We start from the raw sequence: 24582 nt of genomic DNA, 5'->3' as shown, positions 1-24582 counted from the left end.
TCAAATGCATGTATACCAAACTGAACAATGTCAAAATACTTCAAAAACACACTTCAAAATTGGAAATTGGAGCTCGCTTTCATTATTACATGAATCCATATTTTTATATTCAATCAATCCATTTTTTAGTAATGATATTGTTTACAATATACAAGCTTTATAGTATAAATGTAATGAAAGTAACCTGATCTCACTTGATGCCTACGCAATTTTTATTATATTTATACATTGTCATGCTGTTGGATCGTTTGTAATTTAATGAAGTTTGTAATAAAATTGTTGACTTTATTTATTGCATTTTAAAGATTATAATCCTCAAATTTACTATCCATTTCAAGTTGTTCTCAATATATCAATCATTCGTTAAATAATCATCAACGTGACTAAGTACTAAAAAGTTGCAATTTTTCATAAAATCACATCAAAAAGTTTTCAACAGTATCAATCTTAGTGCTCATATTGACATAAAGTTTCTTTTGCCATCTCAAGAATATTTTTATGCAATCTCTGCTTTTCATTTGTCGACTTTTTATTTCAAATTTCCAACCATAAGAACTACGAGTATAATTTTTCAATTCCTACATCTAATTCCACTCACTTCATTTTCATATAGTGTGTCAGTAAATTTTATTCCTTTTTTACTACTTTTCCATATTTTCTCACACTGAATGCATCATCAGTGCAAATAAGAAATCGCTTCTATTTCATGCACATCTTCTTCTTATCATAATAATAACAACTGCATGTGAAAAATCAATTCAATTTGTTATGCAAATATGATTTTTTTCCTGCAATTTCCATATAACTATATATCTAGATATCATGCAATAGGTAATATTCTATAAGAAGAATGTTGAAACGCATTTTGGGTACTTAAGACTTTAATCGAAATTATTAGCTTATCAGATGAAAATTAAAAACTCAATACTAATTGAAACTTGACGTCCAAACTGTCTAAATTCTAATACAGAGAGCAAGCAGATTGAAAATTGTGCTAACATGAAAAATTACAATTCTCGTCACTATGCACATTGTCAGTCTGCATATATGTACATGTGGCCGGGTGATGGAAAAAAATCTGAAAATGTAGCAACATTGAGTGGTTGGAAATGAAAAAAAAGGAAAGCAATTTTAGAAATTTTTCATCTCGTCTCTTATTTTTTTCCCCAACAATCGGATTTCTGCTCTTATTTGCTTTCAGCTTTACAGCGCAATCCGTGATGATGACGATGATGATAATATTAGAGTTCATAGCTGCATTCGAATGTGTCTAGCATGTTTATAATGTGTTTTGTGAAAATCTACATTTATACATAAACAATTCTAGTCAAATCCCACAAATGGCATTTTAGAACATCTTGAAAGTTGATTAGATTTGACGCTATTTATGAAAAGCACTTACAACCAATATTATGAGCTTAAAAAAGCGTTTCCTTTTTTACATTCAATATTTTCCATTCAGGAATAAGAAGAATAAATAAACTTGATGATCCCAGAGAGGGAAATAAAAAATATGGAAGATTTTCAATTTACTTACACATATATGGAACTGATATGATTCGACTTTTATTTAAAGAAGGAAATGTTTGATGCGATGTGGTGCTGTATTAGAAGCACAGGTGATAAAAATTGTAAACTGGATCTGATGTCAGTTTGCTGAGTGTAATAAAATGGAAGCGACAAGAAATATACGATCTTTTACTAAAAAATTCAAATAATATTAAACAGCAATTCTGCATATGAACCATATACAGCAGTAAAGCTTTATCTCTTATCATCGTTTATGAAACATTAAAACTGTTTTTTATTATTTGGTTCAATTTTCATTAGCCACTTATTTATCTTCACAATGACATCAACAGCAATTTACCTTTTCATGCCATGAGAACCAAAATAATTTCGACAAATTGCAAATTATTATCATTCTCGCTAGATTTAATTTATTTTAATAAATCATCAGAAGAATTTGAGCCATTCATTGATGGTGATAAAGCAAAAGACGTGAAAGAAGAATGGATGAAATAAGCCATAAACATTCCTCGCAAAATCCCATTTTAACCTTCATGTTGTTAAGAAAATATTAAGTCACATAATCATCGTCATCATAAAAAATCCCAACTGGGAGAATACTCTACATATATACACTTAGGCGTAAAGAAGGCACAACCTTTTCAAAAAAAATGGCATAAAAAGAATGTGTAATGTCATGCCACATTCAAGTTCAGGAAAAGAAAATTACGCATCGCAAGCTGTGCATAGCTTAAAAGTAATAGCGTGAATATATATAAAGAACGTGAGGATAATTTCAAAGGAACACAAAGCGAATGACTTTCTTTTCTCTAGAATAAAAATTTACATCGAAAGCGAACAAGAGAGAGAAAAAAAATAAATCCTTTTTATCTCAAGTTGAACATACAGAAGAGAAAATGTAGATATCATGAAAAGACACGAAACACATAAGCGTAAAATATAATTACAGTATAAATTTTTGTTTCTCAGGCAAAAACTCCTATGACTTGTTATGAGACATTCACTTTACTTTGATACTCTACGAATGTTGAATACTTAAATTGTCGCCTAACAGTTTACAGACATTAATGAAGATACACACGCTCTTGCAGTCATGTTCTCATGGATAAAAATGTTTATCATTTAATTTTTCATATGCAGACATTTTAAAATTCTTCTCAAATTTCTATTTGTCTGCATTAGCAAATTGATATTGAAATTTCGAATTCTTTTTAGAATATTTGTGTATGGAGCAAAACCATTTTGCTGAGGATATTTTTATACCCAGATCTCGAAGTCGACTCAGATTAGTAAGTACATCGAAATTTTGAAGGACACACTGACTAGACATACTTGAATGGACAACTCGGGAGATACTCGAATGGACAACTTGACACAATGTCTAGTTACTAACAAGACCTTAGGTTGATCAATGACAAATTTTATGGAACATTCCAAAGAAAATGTCAATGGTCGACCGTAGGTCAAGTTATTAACTAGACGTTATGTCAAGTTGTCGACTCGAGATAGAATTTCAATTGATCCTGCAATTGACATTAAATACACCGGAACTGAAATTATCTATGCAATTAAAATGATACACTTGAAAGAGTCCAATTAAATATAAATTGAAAGTAATTTTAGAACTTTTCATTTTTGCATAGAAGATGAAGAAATGGAAGTTTTCTAATTTTTATGGAAAAGTCACTTCCGTTCTGTTCAACGAGACTTTTTCAACAGAACATAAGGAAGAAAGAATCGAAAAATATCAACAGAAATTAAAATAATTACAGGAAGAAAGAAAGTTTTCTATTAGCAGTAGCAAAAGTGACAAAATAATTTCCATTCTCAGACTCGTTCAGTTAAAGACTTTTGCCGGTCGTTCAGTCTTTCCACATCTCACTCTCCCATTCCCTCGATTAAATGAAAATTTATTTAGTGGAAAATGATTTTTATCATTAAAATACCGTTTTTTATGGCTTTATCATAAAAACAAATTGCGGCGAGATGAGGTAAATGAGGAGGGAAAATGGCAGAACAGCAGTAGCAAATGCCTGCAATTAAAAATTGTTCATGACTTTTATCAGCACATTGCCAATTCAACTTAAATAGTTTTTGTATTTCTGATATTTTTTAGTATCAATATTAGATGAGATGCATGCCAGTTGAGTGTCAGCTTTGTCTACAATTATGTTGGAACTTGTTGGGATAATATGCGCTACGTTCATCAGATTTTGAGGAGGTTTTTATTAATATTTTTATTCTTCCCTTCATTTCATCTGGCCAATCATCAACAACAATTGTTTGTAACAATAGCAGCAATAGCAACAGCCACTCATGAGATGAAATTGAATTAAGAGAAATTAAAAGTTCATTTAAAAGCTTTTTTTATTATTATTTCTTTCTCCACTATCGTATTATAGTGCTACAGTTGGTACATTAAAATGAAATTTAGTTTTACGGTGGAAAATATTTATTTATTTTTTTGTATTACTTGCTGTTCATTTTCCCAGTAGGAAAATTTTTGTATCATACTAGTGCTAATTGTGCATAAATGAATTTATGTCCGAAATTTTTATTCATACTAGATTTATTTGCTAAACAATTCTTGGACTATAAAAAATTCAATTGCCATAAATTAAAGTTAGAATGTGCTTTCCTAAATTGGAAGTTCCGAGTGTATTAATATTTAAACATTTTTCGATTGAAAAAAAGCTAAAAGAATGAGAAATGAGAAAAATTTTGGGCATTTCATGAATATTTTAAGGGACCAAAGAAACGAAATTCCAATAAAGCTTGTGCTCAAAACTTTGCTGAATGTTTGCAATTCCTAATAAAAATGGAAAGTTACTTCTCACATTTCCGATAGACTAATGTAAAAGAAGAGCATTAATGATAGCAGACCGACCATCTCTTCCAATCAAATGTTTGATCAACAATTATAAACCTAATTGCTAACAGTATCGTATAATGAACTATAGTTACCAACATCTGCAAATAACAAGTAACGAATTTAAAGTATCGAAACAAAATAAAAGTATACATTTCATTCCAATGAAAAGCTTTCAAGTATTGCTATAGTGAGCATAATAAGCTAATTACAGAAATGCTATCAAGTTTCACATAATTCTTAGCTCATTTATAAAGAATTGTGCAACTCCAACGAGAACATTTTTAATCTAATTAAATTAATAAATTTTCACTCAAGTAAATAAAATATAAGTTGGATGCTATGCTTCCTTCCATCATGCACATCAGAAACTAAAACTTTTTCATTTCAAACATTCAGATTCCTTTCAAGACACCATCCATCTTGATTAATTCGTCTTCCTTTTTTACCAAATAACCTTCGATGAATGCTTATCATTCAAGTTTTGTAAGTAGTAAAGTTCAATTTGTAGCTTTTGAAATTGATCGACTAGGTTGTAATATTCCTAAAGTATTTTTAAAAATAAAGAAATAAAAAGAGAATTTTTCATCTGAAACGAAGAAAAAATAAGAAAGACGTGATAAAAATTTGTTTTACCTTCGATTCATGATCAATTTTGTATTGCACACGGTCCAAATTTGATTTCAAGTCAATTTGCATACGCTCAAATTTTTTAATTTCCTTAAGAATTTCATTCTTTAAAAAGATAAAGAAAGGAGAAATTTAGAAAATGAAAATAAATTTTGATTTAATCAGAGCTTGAAGTTGACTCGAGATTTATGTGCAGTCAAGTCGACTTCGAGCTCTGGATTTAATTTATTGAGGAACAAAGAAAACTTGCATTTTCCAACAAATTATAAAGTATCACACGAGGATCAATAGGGGAACTAATTCTACAAATTCCATCCAAATGACTTTTCAGCCTATAAATTAAGCCTGATTCTTATTTACAATCAACAACGTTATTGGAAAATGCAATGAAAAATAAAAATTATTTTTCTCATACACCAACCTTAGTCATGCAATCATAATTCAACATAAGATCTTTTGACGTTAATTGACAATCTAAAATCGTAGTAAATAAGATTCATCGATATTATGTATAGGAGGAAATGGAAGAAAAGAGGTGGAAAAATCTTAAAAATTTAAAACAAAGGAGGCAAACAGGCCACAATCGATATATAATTCAATTTTACCTTTGCCACACACTTGAACGCTCTTCAATGAATGTGTTAAGCTTGCGAGTTTATCTTTTGCCTCACTCAACTGCATGTGATATGTTATGTGAATTTGTGTGTATGTTTGTACATGTATGTACATGGGAAAAGAGAATGAAAATAAAAATAATATAAAATAAAATGGAAAATCAATAATTCCATAAAATACAAGAAGTGGAAAAAAAGCGAAAAGGAAAAAGAAGGCAGTTAGGAATAGGAGGAAGGAGTAAAGAAAAATGGCAATAAAGGTTAAAAAGGTTTTATCGAAGCTCTAAGGACTCTCTACACTAAAGAAAGGCTATTACATATATCTTGTAAGTTTTATGTACTTACCTGTGTGGCAACTGTATCGTTTACACAGTTTTGCTTGTAAATCAATGCATCGTACTTTGATTCCGGATTCTTTTTTGCTTCTTCAACATGCTGCATAAATGCCTCCACTTTATGATGCAATTCTGAATACTTTCTTTGAGCTTCATTGCTGCAGTGATACGTGAGTTCAAAAAAATATGAATGAAAATGTTAAGGAGGTTGTATTTATAAGTATAAAAAGGAGAAGAGGATGTGCTATTTAAAGAAAGTCGTAAATGAGTTTTATGATACTAAAATAGTAATCTTTAGTGGCTCAAATTATAGGATTAAAGTTATGGTGGGTAAAATTTAATGGGATTTTCATCTCCATGAAGAAGGACAGAAAGCTTATTTATTGGATGCTGTTATTTTTCGGTTTGATTGTCCCATAAAAATTACTCGAAATGGATAAACAAATATTGTTAATGGTGAATTATGGTTGATTTAAGGGTTTTAAATTGAATGAACCAATAAAATTGTGGATTACAAACTTCAGCACAAGTCAAATTTAAAAAGGAACAGTTGCATGACTATAAAATATTTTTCAATTATTTGAAAGACAATGAAGGCATTTCCGAAGGACTCAATAATCAATAATTTTGACGGAAGCAATTTTAGCTCCAATATTTAGTTTATCCATATTGCCAACATTCACTTAATATGACTTTGTTCCTCATTTCATAAGATTTTAGTACTTAATTCGTATCGATATCCAGACATATAAATGATCTCTTGTGTTCAATTTATCTGTTTCCATCTTTTTCCCGTCTCTTTGCAAACTTATTTCCTTCTCCGTTGCAAGTGCTCTGTGCATTTATAACAAAATTGCTTTTTAAAAGCATCATTAAATGCTGAGCTTCATTCTCTCACCATTTCCCATTCATTTTATTGCAGTTCTGCAACCCGTTCTTACCGATTTCTCGTTTCATTTTCCAATTCCAATCGCAGTACTTCAACATCATCTCCTGAATACATTCTCGGCACAGTTTGGTCACTTTTCTTCGATAACGAGTCACGATGTTTTGTTGAACGCTTTTGGAGCAGACACTCATTACTTCCGCTTGGATTCTCATGCTGTTGATGATGTTGTTGTTGCTGTGGCTGCTGCTGCTGTTGATGCTGCTGCTGCTGCACGTTACAATCGCTCTTCTTCCGGCCGAGTGACATTTTTATTCCTCCTTGTTGTCGTACACTGTCGCAAAGATTAAAAAACTTTTTTTTGCTTGCTTTTTTCTTACACGCTTTATGAGATTTTCTGTCTTCTACTTGTTATTGTTCTAAGAAACTGGCAAAATTCTTCCTTCTTCTTCTTTTCCACTCCAATAAAGAATTTTTTTAATCTCTTGAAAAATTTTCACTATAAGCAAACTACAAAAAACTTTTTTTTCTTCCGTACGTGTTCGATAAAACAAACAACAGCAAAGTGAAGTTGCCCTAGTTGCAATATTACACCATAATATTTTGTTGTCATGACGATGCTGTTGTTGCTTCCTGAAAAATAATAAAAATGAATGAGACAGTACAAGGGAAAATTACAGGAATAAAAATAATGCAATTAAGGGATGACAAAAATTTATGAATGAAGATGTAAGGAAGGTACAGCATAATAATTTAGGTACAATAAGACATTTTAATTATAATAGCCAAAAGTATTTTTTAATGTAAAATAAATTAATTCAGGGTTGATAAACGTGATCAATTTACATCAAAGTGATAAAGTTTTCTTGGAACTCCTGCATCCGCTCATTCCACCAAACTTATTTGATTAAATTAAACCTTTAGATTGCTTTGATTGATATCAAGTGAAGACATACCAGTGAAACTTAATCCCTTATCAACAACCAACTATTCATCATAAATTGATACTAATATAAAATAAGTGTGAGATGCTCTCCAATGACGAAATAAATCAATTTTATTGATTTCTAGAAATGCAATATATCTTATAATAAATTCAAGAAGGAACTCCAACAGCGTCATTGTTGTTGCTAAATATCAATTTCATAGCTTCTTGCTAATCTCCTACATGAAATTAATCTGAATATGTTTATAATGTCAACAAAATTCCCATCGGCTTCAATTTTCTGAAAACAGAAACTCCTTCGTTGATCTTTTTGGTACTCAGCGTATACCACACGGATCCAATGTGTCAATGCAATTTAAACTCGTAAATCTTTTGTAATAAGGGAATAAATTTCTGCAATGAAAACTGTTGACTTGCAATATGGATTTCTTACAGACGTAAAAAGAAAACATGAAAAAATAAAAAAGCATTCAAAGAGGATTTTTCTTGCTAATCCAGTGGTGGACAACCATTTTTGAGCCATGACACACCTTGGTAGTAAGTCTCTGTCGAAACTATACACGGCGTATAGTTCCTGACATTTCATGGACAGGAGTGTGTCGCGGGACACAGTTTGACCACCACTGTACTAAGTTAAAAAAGAAAAACTTTTTCCCACATTCAAAGAGAAAGAAAGACAGAATGTACAAAAAGTTTGTCATATTTATCCTTCTTTTGTAACTTCTATATGTTCATACATACACAAATGCATGTATGAAGGAAGCTCGAAAAGAGAAAGGAAATGAAAAACTTTCAGTGTGTTCAAATAGTTTACTTTTCCTTATTTCATTTTATTTACTTTAAGTGAATTGAGACAAATTTAATTCCGGAATGATTAAAGTTTATTCAGTTTTTAATGAAATTCAATTCTTTTCTTACTATGTTTGGAAGTAGATACGACTATGTTCTGGTGAAATAAAATTGTATGTTCTGGTATTGCTTGAGGTTCTTCAAATGTATATAAAAAAATGTAAGTAAGAGAATAGTGGCAATAAAAAATGCATTAAATTTCATGAAAAAGGAAGAGTATTATCTCAGTTATGGATAGGTATGATTTTAGAGATTCTAGCATCGTTGGATCTCGATAATTTGAAAAGTGCTACAATAAAGTATTAAAATTCATCGTCGGAGTTTGTAAAATCACTAAACTTTAGATATTCCATACGTTTACTGCACTAGGTAAAGTTTTTTGAATACATAAAATCTTGTACAACTTGTGCTTGTAAAGATGAAACCATCGTCGTACGGAACAATTTCAACTTGACAGTTTTCAAAAATAACTACAAATCCTGGTTGCAATGTTTCAAGGCATCTAATTAGTAATTACACAGTTTTCAACCTACTTTTTCCATTCCACAATAACAGCCACTAACTCTTATCTATAAAAGCGAGAAAAATGTTGAATTTCCACTCCATGAAGATGTCATGAATTTTTATTTCTCCCTCGCTACATTTCCATTTGTGCTTCGTGCATGCACATGTACATATATTTTATTCAGAGGATATAATTAAAAATCTCCTATGTAAATATTTAATTAAAAAATTTTCTTCCATTTTTCTCTCTATTGTATGTCTAAAATTTTCATACATTCAATATTCAACTGATGTCTCGTTCTCTTTTTAAAAAAGAACAAAGGAATAACATCCTTTAAACAACTATAAAAACCACAATAATAGTTAGTTAGAAGCTGAAAGATGTGATGAGATTATAAGATACAATACATGATGATGTAAATGGAAAAAGTGAAGGAAATTTTTACAATAAGACATTTGCGTATACCATTTTTAATGAGCATAGTAGAAGTGACTGCTTTTTGCGGGTTTCATTGAAATTTGAAATTCAATTTCAGTCACTTTGTCTCTTCCAGAATTTGAATTTTATATTTGGTCGCATCGACCCGGGTCAACTTCTAGTCATGGTCTCTCCATAATTAGTGCAAAAGCACCTTAGTCACTATACTCTTAACAATCTCCAACAGACTCTTTTATCTTCCCAATGAAAACCACGAAAAAGAAGTAAATGAATGAGTAAACGAACAAGTTGTGTAAAAACGAGATTGAGATTGAATTTAACATAACAAAAGGGAGTAAGGAGAAGATGAAAAAGACAAGGATGATGAGAAAAAATTGCTATTTGCGTAAGCCTTTTTAACTGTAATCCTAGTGTTATTAGCATTAACGTATAAATGAATGAGTGGGGCTTACAATTTAACATTTCAATCCACTTTTTTTTGTGCTGCCTCTTTTTTTTGTTTCCAAAACGTTGCTTGCCTAATTAAAAAGCAGAACACAGCAGTAAAATGATGAGAGAAAAGGATTGTTATAAGGTGGAAGTGCGAGGCATGGATTTTTTTAATTTAAATTTCGAAATAAAAATTTCTCATAATGGAAGATAATGAATGATGTTGGGTAGATAATTACCGGTTATGGGATTTGCTTCTTTCGCTTTACTTTGCCTCACTTACTTACGTATATTAAAAATTAAAAAGAGGAGAAAAAACACAAAGGATGTTCCCAGATTTTTTCCAACTAAATGGAAATGGATTTTTTTCTCTTCGTGAAACTTTTTGAGATTAGAATTTTTTCCATTACAGAATTGAATGTTTAAAGGATGTTGCTCTGTAATTAATTCTATTTATACTTAAATGAACAGAAAATTTTAAGAAAATGTAATGATTATTATGCACAAGAATCTATTAGCTAATCTATAGTAAATGCAATTCTTGCATGAACAACTCATTTCCATTTGTAATAAGAATATTTGTTATAAAAAAAAGAACAAACAACTACTCACGTATAATGAGACATAATCAAAACAATTCTGTTTCCCATGGCATGAGACTTTTTGAAATGTATTCATCATCCCTAGTTGTAAAAACAAAATTAAAGAGCACAATGCAGCTTGACAACATTAAAAGCAGTAACGGTCAACTTTTGCTTCCTTTTATTTCTATTTCAATGCTCCTCCCTTAATAATCCTTCATTGTAATGCGATTAGCGGGAACATAAAAGCTGAAAATAATGAACATTTTGCATGGGTTTAGTTCATGTTATCACATTCAAAAACAAAAAAAAAATTCAAACTAGTTGCATGATGAAAAATGATTTTAAAAACGTTTGATGAAAAAGTACACAAAAGAATGAAAGGGAATTGTGGTCAGTTCAAAGCAAAAAAATAAATGATAAATCCATCCATCATAAATGTTCAACAGACATATCTATTACAAGAGTTGATGTTAAACCTAATTGAAACCATTTAACGAAAACCTATGAGTGTTTAGCAAAAGTGTAATCGGATTATGTATTTTTCATCTGCTTAACGAAGTGTGTTCTGGTATGTGAGCTCTACTCTTTTAAAAAATGCTATTAATTGTTTAGGTCTATGTCGAAAAAATGTTTCCAGCACATCAAAAAAATTATGTAAATTTAATTTTTGTTATCTCATCTTTGATGTTGGAAATGAAAATTTTTCAAGGAATTTAAATAGGAAAAATTTCTTACTCAATTTTACAGCAATTAAAAATAAAATGTCCAGCAATTAGGAAGTGCTTAAAAACTGTGAAGAGCAATTAAATAAATTGAAGTATTTTTTTTTTATATTTTTCTCATCCTCCACATACCCAACAGCAATAAGCAACAGAATGTTTCAAAATGTCAGAAAAAAGAAAAATTTTGAACTTTTTTTCTTCCTTTGCTTAAGTTTAATGACTTTACTTCGTCCTTTATCCCTCTGCTGTCTCACAAAATCTCACTCATTCCAAATATTTTTCGTCTTTCCTTTTCACATTTAATTTGAGTGCAAATCTTTTTTATGTAATTTTTGTAACAAACACATAAAAATAATATTATGTTCCATTTTATAAAGGAATTAAATGTTCAGTTTACTACGATTAATTGAAATATTTCAGACTGTTTTAAATTTTCATTGCAGAAATAAAAGCTGAAGCTCAGTATGAAAATTAACTTTTTTTAATTAAAATCATATTACAGCGCATTTTTTGGTTATCATCAATTGTAACCGAGGCATGGATGTATTTAAACATCAAATGAAAATATTGAACAATGTAAATGTAAATTAACTTTTAATTAATTATTTTTCCGTCAAAAAGCTTTATTTTCATTATCTTAATCAGCCACCAAAAATGCACAAAATCACCAACAATATCACAAAAGCGATGAAGCTTTAAAAATTAACGTAAATGATTACAGGAAGAAAATTTACACAGAACTGAAAAAATAGCTCTCGATTAAATGAAAATTTATTTAGTGGAAAATGATTTTATCATTAAAATTCCATTTTTTATGGCTTTATCGTTAAAATAAATTGCGGCAAAAAGGATCGCCAATGGCAATTAAAAACTGTTTGGATTCTCCTTTTTTATCTGGTACGTATTTTTTCATTCTTCTTTTGACTTTGGTTTTGTACTTTTCGTACTAGAACGAGGGTCGGTAATTGGATTGAACTTTTATAATTGATTGACAGAAAGTCTCTTTTTTGACTGTTAAATGACTTTATAGGATCTTAGCGTGACGTTAGAAATAAATTTCAAGATACATAATTTATTGTGTGCCAATTTGGAAAGTTTCACTTTCTTAATCAGGTTTTGTGCATATTGATCATCTTATATACAATATGCAAACAAGGCACGTCTCTATTCACCAATATTTCATTATTTACAATTGAGCACGTTTGTTTCATCTCCAAAATAACAAATTCACAGAACCACAGTCCATTACAATAGCAAACATATTGCTTACAAATGAGTTGCTTTTATTAGAAGGATAAATCGGGGGATTTAAATAAATGATGATGTCTTTTTGGTTTCATTAAACAAAACAAGCTTAACTCTTGATAGTTGAATGGGAAGCATAGAGATAGAGGTAGGTCAAGCATATTGTACATAACATAAATGGTTATATGCTTAAAAATTTACTACAGTTTTTATGACGATGCCAACCTTTATGCAAATTTCTTCTGTTTCTGTAAATTTTTGATACTAGAACTAAGGTTGATGGAACTATTCATAATACTTATAATTAACAGACATGCTTAATCGTTTCATTTATAATGAAAATAAAAGTTGGACTTTCCTTATCAAAATTACAAAAATCAGTTTAGGTATGCTGACTGAAATATTTTGATTAGAACATAACCACTTCATTCATTAACCGCTCAAAGTCCCTCTTCAAATTTATTTTACTAACAGCACACAGAACTACATTATATCCCAAAAAACAAAAAAAAAAGTTTGAAAGCTTATTGCTCTGACACTTTGTTTATGCTCATTTGGAAAACTAGATTAGCTATAAAAAGTTTTATAATTCCACCGCAAAAAAAGCTACAACAGTTAACATATCATAGATAATCCCATAATAATAGTAAAACATTCCACCACTTTAATTCATTATTTTAATGCAAATATTTTCCAACATCCAAGCACATAAAATATACATAAAAAATTTAATTAGCAATTTAAATGGCTTTTAATATAAATCATTCATCGCGTACAGGCATACAAAATGTACGTTTGGGAGTTAATACTTTGGAATAGCTAGATATATTCTCTATGGGTAAATAAAGCGCAATACACTCCATAAAATTTTAATAGGAATTTTCGGGGTTTTATGGTTGAAAGCTATTGACACATCCATTTACAGGCATTGTTTCTGATCTAATCAAAATTAAGCAAACACATCTACACATTACCAAGCAGGACAAATTGATTGCATGTTACCCCCTTACTATGTTAGCAATATGAAAAAATAGTTAAAATTTGCATGACTAATAATTATAAAGCTAACATAAAATTAGCACTTGCGGGTAAGTAAATTAATGCACTCAAGATAATAACAATAAATTTATGAGTGCTAAAATAGAAAATATATATAAAGTTATTAATAATGGAAATGATGACAAATTATTATCAACTCATGCGATAAGCTACAATTGAAATGGAAAATCGAAAATGATTAATAATCTTGATTAATATTTTAACATGCATAATTCAATTAATTCATTTGTTACCATGAATATTGCTTGAGTTTGAGTATATCGCATGTTTGTATCTATGGTGATTACTTCAAATTAAAGGATGTATGTAAATAAAATACTGATCGAAGATTGCCATGGAATATTTATTATTTCAGTTAAACAATAATCGTGGTATTTGATTGTCCTGCAGTAAAAATGGACGAACTAGATCCTCAAAAAATTTTCAATAAAATAATCTTCAAGGAATTGGATCCAAGTGTTATAAATGAAGAGATTATCAGAGAAACTGTCTACGAACAAGGACCAGTCGGAGAAGCAGGAAGACTGTTTAAAGAAATGGAAGTTCAATATGAGAAAGTCACGGTGTTGCGACTAGAATTTTTAAGTAAGTCAAATAAAAATTTGTAGATGCTTGTTGAAAGTGCATAGTGACTTGAATTGAGTTATTCTCGTCCATGACTGTAATGAATTTACTCTTGACTCAATACAGGTCATCCGAAATATGTGTAATTTATGTTACATGCAAACGTGCATGCAGGTAACTAATGGTAATTGCTACAGTGTATTAAAACACAAGATTAATCAATAAATCACATTTAGGGCTACATCTTATGCTAAATTACATACATTTCAATACTTGTTTACATTTATTTATGTAATTGGTTCCCTTGGCAGTTACAGTGAAAAATTATGTTAAATTTTACATTACCTAAAATCCACAAAAGCAAATTAATTATTTTCACTGTTGCTTAGGTATGAAAACCCATCCACAAATCTATTATATTACATATCCGAAAATCTGTAATGAACAGAATTAAAATTGATTATTAATTACATAAACGTCATCAATAATTGAATAACCAGTCATGATATTGTATCAACGATGGAATCAATTATCATATTTCGTTACGAAAATTAATTTACCTCTCTGAACTGCCTATCGTGTAACATGCATTGACGTCAATAACATTTTTGTCTCATTTCTTTTTTTCTACTCTACAAGCAAATTAGTAAAACCTTAATGCTCTTAACAATTCATTAGAGAAAGGTGAAATTTAAAGTTCAAGCATGAAAATAGCATAAGAAAGAAAGTAACTTATGGGGGAAAAAATAATAAATTATGAATGCAAATTGTAACATTAATGCTGAAAATAATTCAAATGTAGCTTTTTAAAACCCACACAAAATGTCACGTGAATAGACATTTTGAGGTGTCTTATTATACATATTGTCACCGTTTCTTTATTACCAAGAAAATTGTCTGTACAGAAATATCTCGAACGATACAAAAAACCTTCTAAGCATCTTTACATATTCAGTTGAAAATCAATCTGTAACAGTCGCAATTTGCAAGCTTCATTCATTCCTTTCCTTAAGCTTCTCACAATCATTTTTCATCTTGCTTCCAATTTTTTTCTTCTATTTTTCTCCTTAAAGATATACTGAAAATCGATCATCTTTGGATACTGCCAAACTTAAAGATTCTCTCGCTGGCATTCAATAAAATCGATAAAATTGAGAATCTTGAATCTCTTACACAATTAAAGGAATTAAATCTAACATTCAATTCAATTGAAATTCTTGAAAATTTTGACGGTCTTAAAAGTTTAGAAATTTTAAATGTTTTTGGCAATAAAATCAAGAGAATTGAAAACATTGAATGCCTTGAAAATTTAATAATATTCAGTGCTGGAAATAATTTGATCAATACAAAAGATGGGGTAAGGATTTAACTATATTTTTGTGTAACAAACAGTCTCGATTGTTAACAAAACAACATTTCCATGAATAGCTTGAACGTTTAAGATTCTTAAAGAATCTCCGCTCACTAAATTTGAAAGGCAATGAAATCGAGAAGAATGACCGACACTTTCGTCAATACATTGCTGGACTTTTGCCTGACCTAACATACTATGAATATAAACACATTAGTAAGAAGGAAAGAGAGGAAGGAAAAGACCGATTCAGATTCAAATTGCGTGAAATCATGGACAATGAGAAGTTTGAAGTGCAAGAACGTGAGCGTCTGAAGCAGGCAAAGGCTGATAACATTCATCATATGGCGTGCTTCGTTGAGCATCTTGATGATCATCAACTTTTTGATTCCTTGTTCTTATTTGAAAATGATGAACAAGGCGAAGCTTTATTGCTGATAGGAGAAGAAGCTGAAATTCTAGTATCAGAGTAAGTAATTCATCATCCCTTGGATATTTATTTCATTGAAATGAAAATGCTTACTATGCATGAAAATTTCATTTCCTCATGGAAAATTCTTCTTATTTCTTCAATTTTTATGATTTTTCTTTTCATTCATTTCTTCTCGTTAAATGCTTTGTGTATATGATGACTGAAAAATCTTTCATGCACAGATTCCGAGAGCAAAGCTTCGCAGTTACGCAAAAAATTTACAATATAGGCCTTGAGGAATATGGAAAGCGTAAAATAGAGGAGGAAATATTTGCCCACTGTGTTGCTATTGGCAGGAAAAAAATTCAAGTGTTGGGACAAAAGTAGGTGTTGTTATTATTGTTTCTTGGCGCCTTTTTCATTAACAATCTGCTTATTGTTCCCTCATCCCTCACCCTAATACTTAAATTAAATTTGCCACAACTTCATGTGAAGTAATTCAACTTGAAGTCTTATTATGAAAATTCCATGATAAGTACAATGGAAAATGCGCTACTATAGTTAGTTCCAATGAAATATTCACATTGTTTCATGTTCATTATTGTGAGTAAATGAAGAAAAATCTTTTCATTATTCTTCTTACGGCATTTTCAGCACCGTCAATAGTTTCCTTGAGCAATGTGAAGATATTTTTAAGCGTACACAAGCTATTGGTGATGAAATACAGGAAAAAGCTTCGAAAAAAGCAGAAGAAGGAGATGAAAATAAAGAAATGGATGATGAAAGCAGTACTGGAGAATGTATTGATAATCGCATCGCAGCATTGATGAATGAGTTTCATTCGCTGTATGACGTAACATGGAAGAGTCTAATGGATAATGAAATGCATCTACACGAATGTATTAACGAAACAAATTCAACATTCGAGCACATAATACAAGATATAATGAATGATTTCATAGAAAACTGTAAGACTCAATTTGTACAGTTGCGTGAGATTGAAGGAAATTTCATTGATGGACTGACTGAAGCTGTTCAAAGTTATGTTACATCTATGGCATCGGAAGAAAGAGAGGATGAAATACCAGAAGCATTGCGTGAAAGTCTTATGGAACGTGATATTATTCTTGATTTTGCAGCAGATATGAGGGAAATGCATACCTCGAAAATCGACGGACGTGAGGATATGCTGATTAATCGTGGAAAGAAATGGGTTGCTGATTTATGTGAAAAATTAATACAGTAGGTTCACTACACAATAGCTTTAACAAAATAATAATCATTTTCATTCACAGAAACGAAGTCGATCGAAATCGTCTTAAAGTAATGGAAATTAATTATGTTCTTGACGCAAAGCGGTCTGAATTTGATGAGCTTATAAAAACACTGTATCATGAAGAAGATCTTGACAGCTCCCCAGCAATGATGACTGGAGTAACAATGGAGACTTATAATGAACAAATTTATACTATAACAAATCTAGACACATAAAATAAACAGCAACAAACAAAAAATGTATTTTTATCATTTTTATGATGGTTAATTAACCATAAAAATGTCGCAACACTTCAAATAAATCAATATTGATTAATTGATTATAATTTTGTGCTGGAGCCATAAATATCAAAAGCGTCATAGCATGAAAGTATCTATATTCATGCTCATCAAAATTAATTACAATTTCTCTATCTCTCTCTCCCATGATATTTAGCTTCTTTTAAGAACAGTCTTTAAGGCATCTTGACTTTGTCAAAAAGCATGACAAACAGAAAATCGTATTAATTTCAGAATATCTGCATATATCTGAGTAATTTGAAGACATACACTTCATGAATGATTAAGCAATGCTCTAATCAAAAGCGTCCTTACATTATCTACTTATGAAAATCTCTCAACTCATATTAGTTCCGTCTATTCCCTTTCAACATTTCCTCAATCACTTGCTTTCTTATTAGCCTATCTCATCTGAATTATTTAGCCAATTAATCTTCAGCAAAATCAATTAACGAGCTCTATCCAATAGATATGCACCATTTATAAGCTAACACGAAGTCTAAACATTATAGAGATATCTCAACGTACATATAATGATGATGATTTAATGAAGGACATTGTTTGTGCTTCATAGCACAAATGAAGATAGACATAGATTATGAATATTAATGTGGATCATCTAATCTCGATTAGCTTATCAGATATTTTGAGGATGAAAAAAATATTTGAAAAATTGGAGGAGTGGAGCCATAGAAAGGTCAGAAAATAAAATAATGAAGTTAATTAATTAATTAATTTGCTAAAGAAAAACTCACCGAACCTCCCATAATTTGAGTTTGGGAAGCAAATTATTTTCAACCATCCAATTATGGAATTCCATTCGATAAGGTTTTAAAGTAATACAAAAGTGCGAAACATTAAACCAAACATCAACACTCATTGATGGCATTTTGACTATACCAAGTTGTTGCTTCGAAGAAATGCGCTGAAATCTGCTTGCTATGAGGAAAAAAGTTTTGAATTTTCTACAAACAAATGCGAAATGATGCTAATAGAGGAGGAGGAAGAAGGAAAAAGTAGGGAGAAAAATCTATAATTGATATTGCCTCCAAACTAATTAATTATCAATAGATTTAATTAAATGAAAACAATCAGCTTTCTATTTTCCTCATTCCATTCTCAATATGCTCTAAATAAAGTATGCTTTCATGCCTTTTGTTTGAACATAAGAAAATTGATTTTCCTTCTTTTCGGTTTTAATCGTATGGAAAATTGATTATATTTTCTGATGAATTACACAATTTGTTCTTGATACATTATGTGCATCTATGAAATATGCTTTTACCTTTAATGATTAGAGATTACGTTATAATACCTGTGATCAAATATTAGAAGAGATTAAGTAGTCTTTCTGACATATCATGCAGGGAGGTGTTGATGAGTGCGAAGGAAATTTTCTACCAAAATCTTTTATAGATGTTGATTGATAATAAACTATTTATGTAACTTTATGTAGCACTGATGAAATTAATTGAAATTGTTATTTTATGAGTTTGTGAAATAAGATCTACTCCTTTTGTGAAAATTAATTTGTAAGAAGATTTTCTAAAGGTTAATTTTGGGGTGCTGAACATGTTGGGGTTTCATGTGGTTTATTATGTCAAGAAAGGTTCTGTAAGTAAGTGAGATGTATGTATGTTTGACATAAATTATCCATGTAAATTTTGACAGCGAGAAGATGTTGTTGTTGTTCCTTTAGAACCGATTAGTCAGGTCTCTTAAAAGTTAATTAAACTTTAAACAACCCAAATAATTTTCATTAATAAACAGTAATAATGCCTCAAAAGAATCAGGAAATGAAATTCAGCATAAAACAGGGTATTAATTGGTACAAAGAACTTGTAATGACAAGGGAAACAATTATTTACAAGGAAATTGTCAGAAAAGTTCTTAATAAACAAGAGTCGTCTTTCAGTAAACAATATTAAAGGAACTCTCAAGCACTAAGATGGGAGAAGACAAGAAACAAAAGAAAAATTTTCTCCTTCAATTATGCATCAAATTTCACAACATCAAGACAGTACATAAAGTTGTACAGGCAAAAATTATTCTGTGTGACTTCAAACGACCTGCCTGTGACTTTTTTCAACGGTAATTGTGTGTAGATTTACTGTGTATGCTACCTACGATTCTCATACTGACTTATTTATCAACTTTACACAGCATGCTTCTGCCAAGGGAAGATGGCTCTTTAAGAATGTTTAAAGTCATGCTGTATCATGAAATACAATAAATACTTTTTGGATCCAATTTTCATCTCATTAATAATATAAAAAATTCATCAGTTACGTAGTCGATAATTAAGATTTTCTAAAGTTTTCATGCCTTGTGCATGTTCTTAAAAAATATAGAAAGGTATAAGAATAAGGAAAACCTTCAAGAAATGTTAGATGTAGTTGAGTTTTCAACGATAAAGTACTTTTTACCTTCCATACCAGTTCGTATGTATGAGCCGTAGCATTGAGTTGAGATGATAGAAATAAAGGAAGCAATTCTATAAGTAGCTCGTTACTATAGAAACTAATGAAATGTATATAAGAGCAGAAGATGAAAAAGGAAATCAAATAACTTTTCCGACTCGAGAAATTTTCTTTTCCTCCTTTCCTTCGTCTTTCGTGTTAAGAATTTCATCCTCGCCCCAAAAATTACACATATAGAAAAAAAGCGAAGAGAATTTTTACAAACAAGACACAATGACGCTTCTGTTTTAGCTTGTTTTTCTTCTCATCCACATCTTCCTATTTTTCCTCTAGTCTCTGAATGAAAATTCCTCTGACTTTATTTATAATGTATTGTTGTTGTTTGTTAAAGGCAGGCATGTGATGAAAGGGACATGTGTGCGTATATATCATCAGCAATACAACAAAAAGAATAAGGAAAAAGAAATTTCGAAATCATGGCTGAATAAGCAATATAAATGATAATCATAATCAAATGTATTATTGACGAAAAAAAATTTTCCCAACAATAAATTACCGAAAATTCGAAATGATAACATTTATATGGGTTATTTATTTTTATCTCTATTATGGCGCATTCATATCAGCATGTTTCGCAAATTTTTTCAGTCGTATCACAACAGACACAAATACACACACACACATATTGCACAGGAGTTTATACATTCATGGCATACACAATTGATACATTGACAAAGAATAAATAAATATAAATAAAATATAAATTACAATGAATAAATGGAGATGAAAATGGTAATTTGAATTGTGATAACGTAATCGTTAATCTATGTTCATATAATTTAATTCGTATCTGTTTTTTCTGCTTACACATTAATTTTTAAATGACTTGAAAATTTTTAATTTTTAAATGACTTGAAAATTTTTATGTGTGAATCCTCATTGCCATATGCATAACCCGAGAGACACAATTGAAGAAGACTCCGCTATGCCTCTTTAGTAGCAGTAAATGGAAGTTGTCTATGATGCATGCAGCCATATGGACGTTAAACAGAGGCAGCTTCTATGTGATGTTAATAAAAGAGGTTTAACGGAGCCTTGAGTGCAGTGGTCTGGCGCACCCTCACTCGTTAAACAATCATTAGCCGCGAATCGCCCTAGCGCAGCTCTGGATCTTAAAGATCTGAATAGCTAAAGGTTTTTTAACGGAGCCTTACATCTATATGTCGCTCGGATAAGTCTCATCTGGAACTTATATTATAAACTCATTTGAAAATCTCTATAATCTGCCGATTCCTCACATGTGATAAATACTTTATAATAATTGAAAATGCAATATTGTATATGAAATCAAATTTTTTTGTCATCACTCAGTAGAATCCATTTGCGATAGCTTTCAATTATCAATATCATATATCGAGCTTTTAATTTTATTTCATTGGCTTAATATATGAATTTTGTAGGTATTAAAACTCAATCAATAGTGAAAATTTGCTATAGATATGCTATAGAATCGTAATTACAACAAAAAATAATTGAAACCGAAAAATACACATGACATGCAATAATGCTTCAGCTTATGATCGAATGCATGGATGAATGCTTTATGGAAGTTTTAAACGACGACAAAATCCGATGAAATTTTCAGCTCAACATTTTTTTTTGTGTGCCTAATTGAGTGAAAAATGTATATTGGATAGATTGACACAAAAATTGAGATATTAATTCTGTTGAATTGGGCTTTTCAATTGGATTTATTTTTCCTTCGGTGAATTTTTACACTGGAATAGATATTTTAAAAATAGCTTCTGACCCAATTCCTATATTCATTTTAATTAAAAGCATGTGAATTTTTGCGAGAAAAAATTCCACACAAAATAATCAAATAAACAAACTTGACCACATTTTTTGAAACAGAAACTATGTATTCCAGCAATATTCAGAGCTTAAAAGCATACATGACTCTATTATTTTTTATTGAATCTGTTAATATTGTTTCAAACAATTTTTGTATAAAATCTAAAAGAATTCAAATTAAATAACACAAAAAAAGTCCGCAATTTTCCATAGCAAAAACCAAGCAAAAACTTTTAGCCGCATTAGTTTTAAATGTAACAAACTTTTTTTTAGCTTCTGTGGCTTTATAATTTACAATCGATGAGCTATAGAAAGCACTTCCTTCCTGTGTTTAACATGCAGAAATTGTATCGCTTGTATCGAACTGCGGTTTCACTGTTTGACATTATTAACAACCATTATAGTTTCAACTGTTGTCAAGAGATTAACATTGACAGTATTTAACTTTTAAAGGAAAAAAATCGGTATTAATCGGGCTCTTCAAGCTAGAGTTCGAAGTCGGCTCTCAAAATATTAAAAATTTGATCCGACATAATTTTATTCATAGTCATCAATTTCGTTTCAATATAGACAATGTTAACAAGGCAGCAAACTCATAAACAAGAATTAACTTTATTTATGATGCAAATCAGTATTGGCCAATAACTTATCATCACACCAATTATAATATTGTTAATAAAGCTAATTACTTTGTTTACCAATTAAAGCTAATATTAATGCGAAGATTATGAATCTAGCGTAAATGCCTAAGGTCACCTAAAAACATGACTTATTCTTGGCTTTTTTCCATGACATTTTACGAAAATCACAATATTGTCCTAGATGTAGAAGAGCAGTGCTTGCGGTTTTAATAAGATTATAAGACAGATTTGAAATGAATATTAAAAATAATAAAATGGAAAATTTTCATTAAGACCGTCATAAAAGATATGAAAAATTTATGCTGAGTAAGAGATTTATAAAAGATTCTTAAATATCAAAAACACTCCGAAACATTGAAATTAAAAGTGAAAGCGAAAATAAAATTTAAAGTAAAGTACCAGGCAAGCTAACAAGAAGACACACAAAAAATGTACAGCCATTAAAATGCTTTATGTTATAAAAATGAGAGAAAGATAAATAAAGTGCTTTTTTATGTGTCTCGTAAGAAAATAGAATACAGATTATGTTATGTCTTATTGCCCTACAAAATAACACAAAATACACATACACACATAAAGAGTGAGGGAAGCTTGCTCTATTAGGGCCATTGAAAGCTTTCCAAAATTCTCTTTACTAGTTGACTTTTTGTTTGCCATGGACATGCAGTTTGCAGTTATTTTGTCTGCTTGTCAGCAAGTGACTAGTCATGTGATGTTTGTGGTCATGTGATAATTTCAGATTTGATATAAAATTTTTCTGATTATTGATGATTGTCAATAGCTCAAGAGTACTAAGCCTTTAAGTCAAGTTGTACTTGATGGAAACAAATATGCGCAATTTAAAGCTACATTCCTAGACTTTGTATGCTTTTAATCTCCTTCCATTTTCCTATTTTCTATTAGAGAGTAAAAAACACAAGAAAGAAATGAAAAAAAGAAATCATTTTATTGTTATTTACTGTAAGCTAACATAATTCAAACACATTTACTTTCATTTTATTCCCATGGGAGAGACCATATCGAATGGGTTTTTAGTAAAAGAAGACAAAAAAGAATAATGTGCAATAAAGAGAAGAAAAAGAAGGAAGAAATTGCCGGGATATGTAATGTGCCTTATGCGAGCATCACATGTGTATATGTTCGCATCTTAATATCATCAGTCGTGTCATGATAACGAAATGAAAATCACTTTTGCTCCCTTTTCTTCCTTTATGATGATTTTTTTGGATAGGAACAAAAGAATATAAACTTAAAAAAATTCACATCCTGCATCTCCATTTTCTGTCTTTTTTTTAATATAAGCAAAACTAAAAAATAAGAACTGCCTTCATTCCGTTGCGTTTTTTAATTAAAAAAGTTTTCTTTTTCGTTTCATGTTTTTTCCTTCTTCTTCCGTCTTATTCTGTTCATGAAGGATAAAGGGAGAGAAGAAGGAAAAAAAGTTTTACATGCATGCACATGTAAATAGCATTACAAGCACTTTTTGTTATGAAGGAACACACAAACATATTTAGCGGAGTAGCGAGATTTAATAATAAAAGAAGAAATTAAAAATTTATTAAGTTCAAGAATGAAAAGAGAAAAGTTTTGAAGGTAGTGGTTTAGAGCTTTTGCATGTTATTTCACTGTGGTTTTTGAGAGCAAAGATTCATATCAAAGGATTTCAGAGGTTATAAAAAGAAGTTCATTTTAAAAGAGTTTTTATCTACAAATTAATCTACAACTTCCATCTTTTGTAAAACTTTTATATTTAAAAATATGAAATAATCTCTTAACATCCCAGATGTGAAGCTGCTTTTAACAGCTTAAGATAAGGTTGAAATGAATTTCATTCACCTCTCTGTGCTACATGTGATTAATAAAAGATCCAAAACAAATTTCTCAAGATATTTTCAAAGCATTTCAAATGTTTCTACTGAAGCATGCAATGATAAATTATTTAAAGATTTACAAATGTTTGCACAAAACATTGAAAACAATAATAAGGATTCATGCAAACATTCAAACTAGGCAGATGTTGAGTTTAAGCATTCAAAACATTACAAATGTCCGAGTAAAACATTCAAAACATTAGAAATGTTGAAGTTCAACATTCAAAACATTGCAAATGCTGTAGTGAAACATTTAAACATTAGAAATGTTTTC

General features: G+C 30.1%; 2 protein-coding genes across 2 annotated transcripts; one reads left to right on the top strand and one right to left on the bottom strand.

Annotated features, from left to right (window-relative positions):
• Positions 1 to 4649: 4649 nt before the first annotated feature.
• Positions 4650 to 7329, bottom strand: LOC139087889 (paramyosin-like). The gene is made up of 6 exons (XM_070636855.1): positions 6920 to 7329; positions 5989 to 6136; positions 5635 to 5704; positions 5451 to 5503; positions 5036 to 5134; positions 4650 to 4943 (listed from the first exon to the last, which is right to left on the bottom strand). The coding sequence occupies exons 1-6, from the start codon at positions 7171 to 7173 to the stop codon at positions 4845 to 4847; spliced, it is 723 nt and encodes a 240-aa protein (XP_070492956.1). The 5' UTR covers positions 7174 to 7329; the 3' UTR covers positions 4650 to 4844.
• A 6707-nt stretch (positions 7330 to 14036) lies between these two features.
• Positions 14037 to 17459, top strand: LOC139087918 (dynein regulatory complex subunit 3-like). The gene is made up of 6 exons (XM_070636887.1): positions 14037 to 14226; positions 15279 to 15562; positions 15634 to 16025; positions 16211 to 16351; positions 16623 to 17210; positions 17264 to 17459. Exons 1-6 carry the CDS (start codon positions 14037 to 14039, stop codon positions 17457 to 17459), a joined length of 1791 nt encoding a protein of 596 aa, XP_070492988.1.
• Positions 17460 to 24582: the final 7123 nt, after the last annotated feature.

Source organism: Chironomus tepperi, unplaced genomic scaffold, assembly GCF_022539635.2.
Source record: "Chironomus tepperi strain 1889 unplaced genomic scaffold, CSIRO-AGI_Ctep_v1 contig_137, whole genome shotgun sequence".
Classification (NCBI taxonomy): domain Eukaryota; kingdom Metazoa; phylum Arthropoda; class Insecta; order Diptera; family Chironomidae; genus Chironomus; species Chironomus tepperi.
This window is presented reverse-complemented; position numbering and strand designations above follow the sequence as displayed.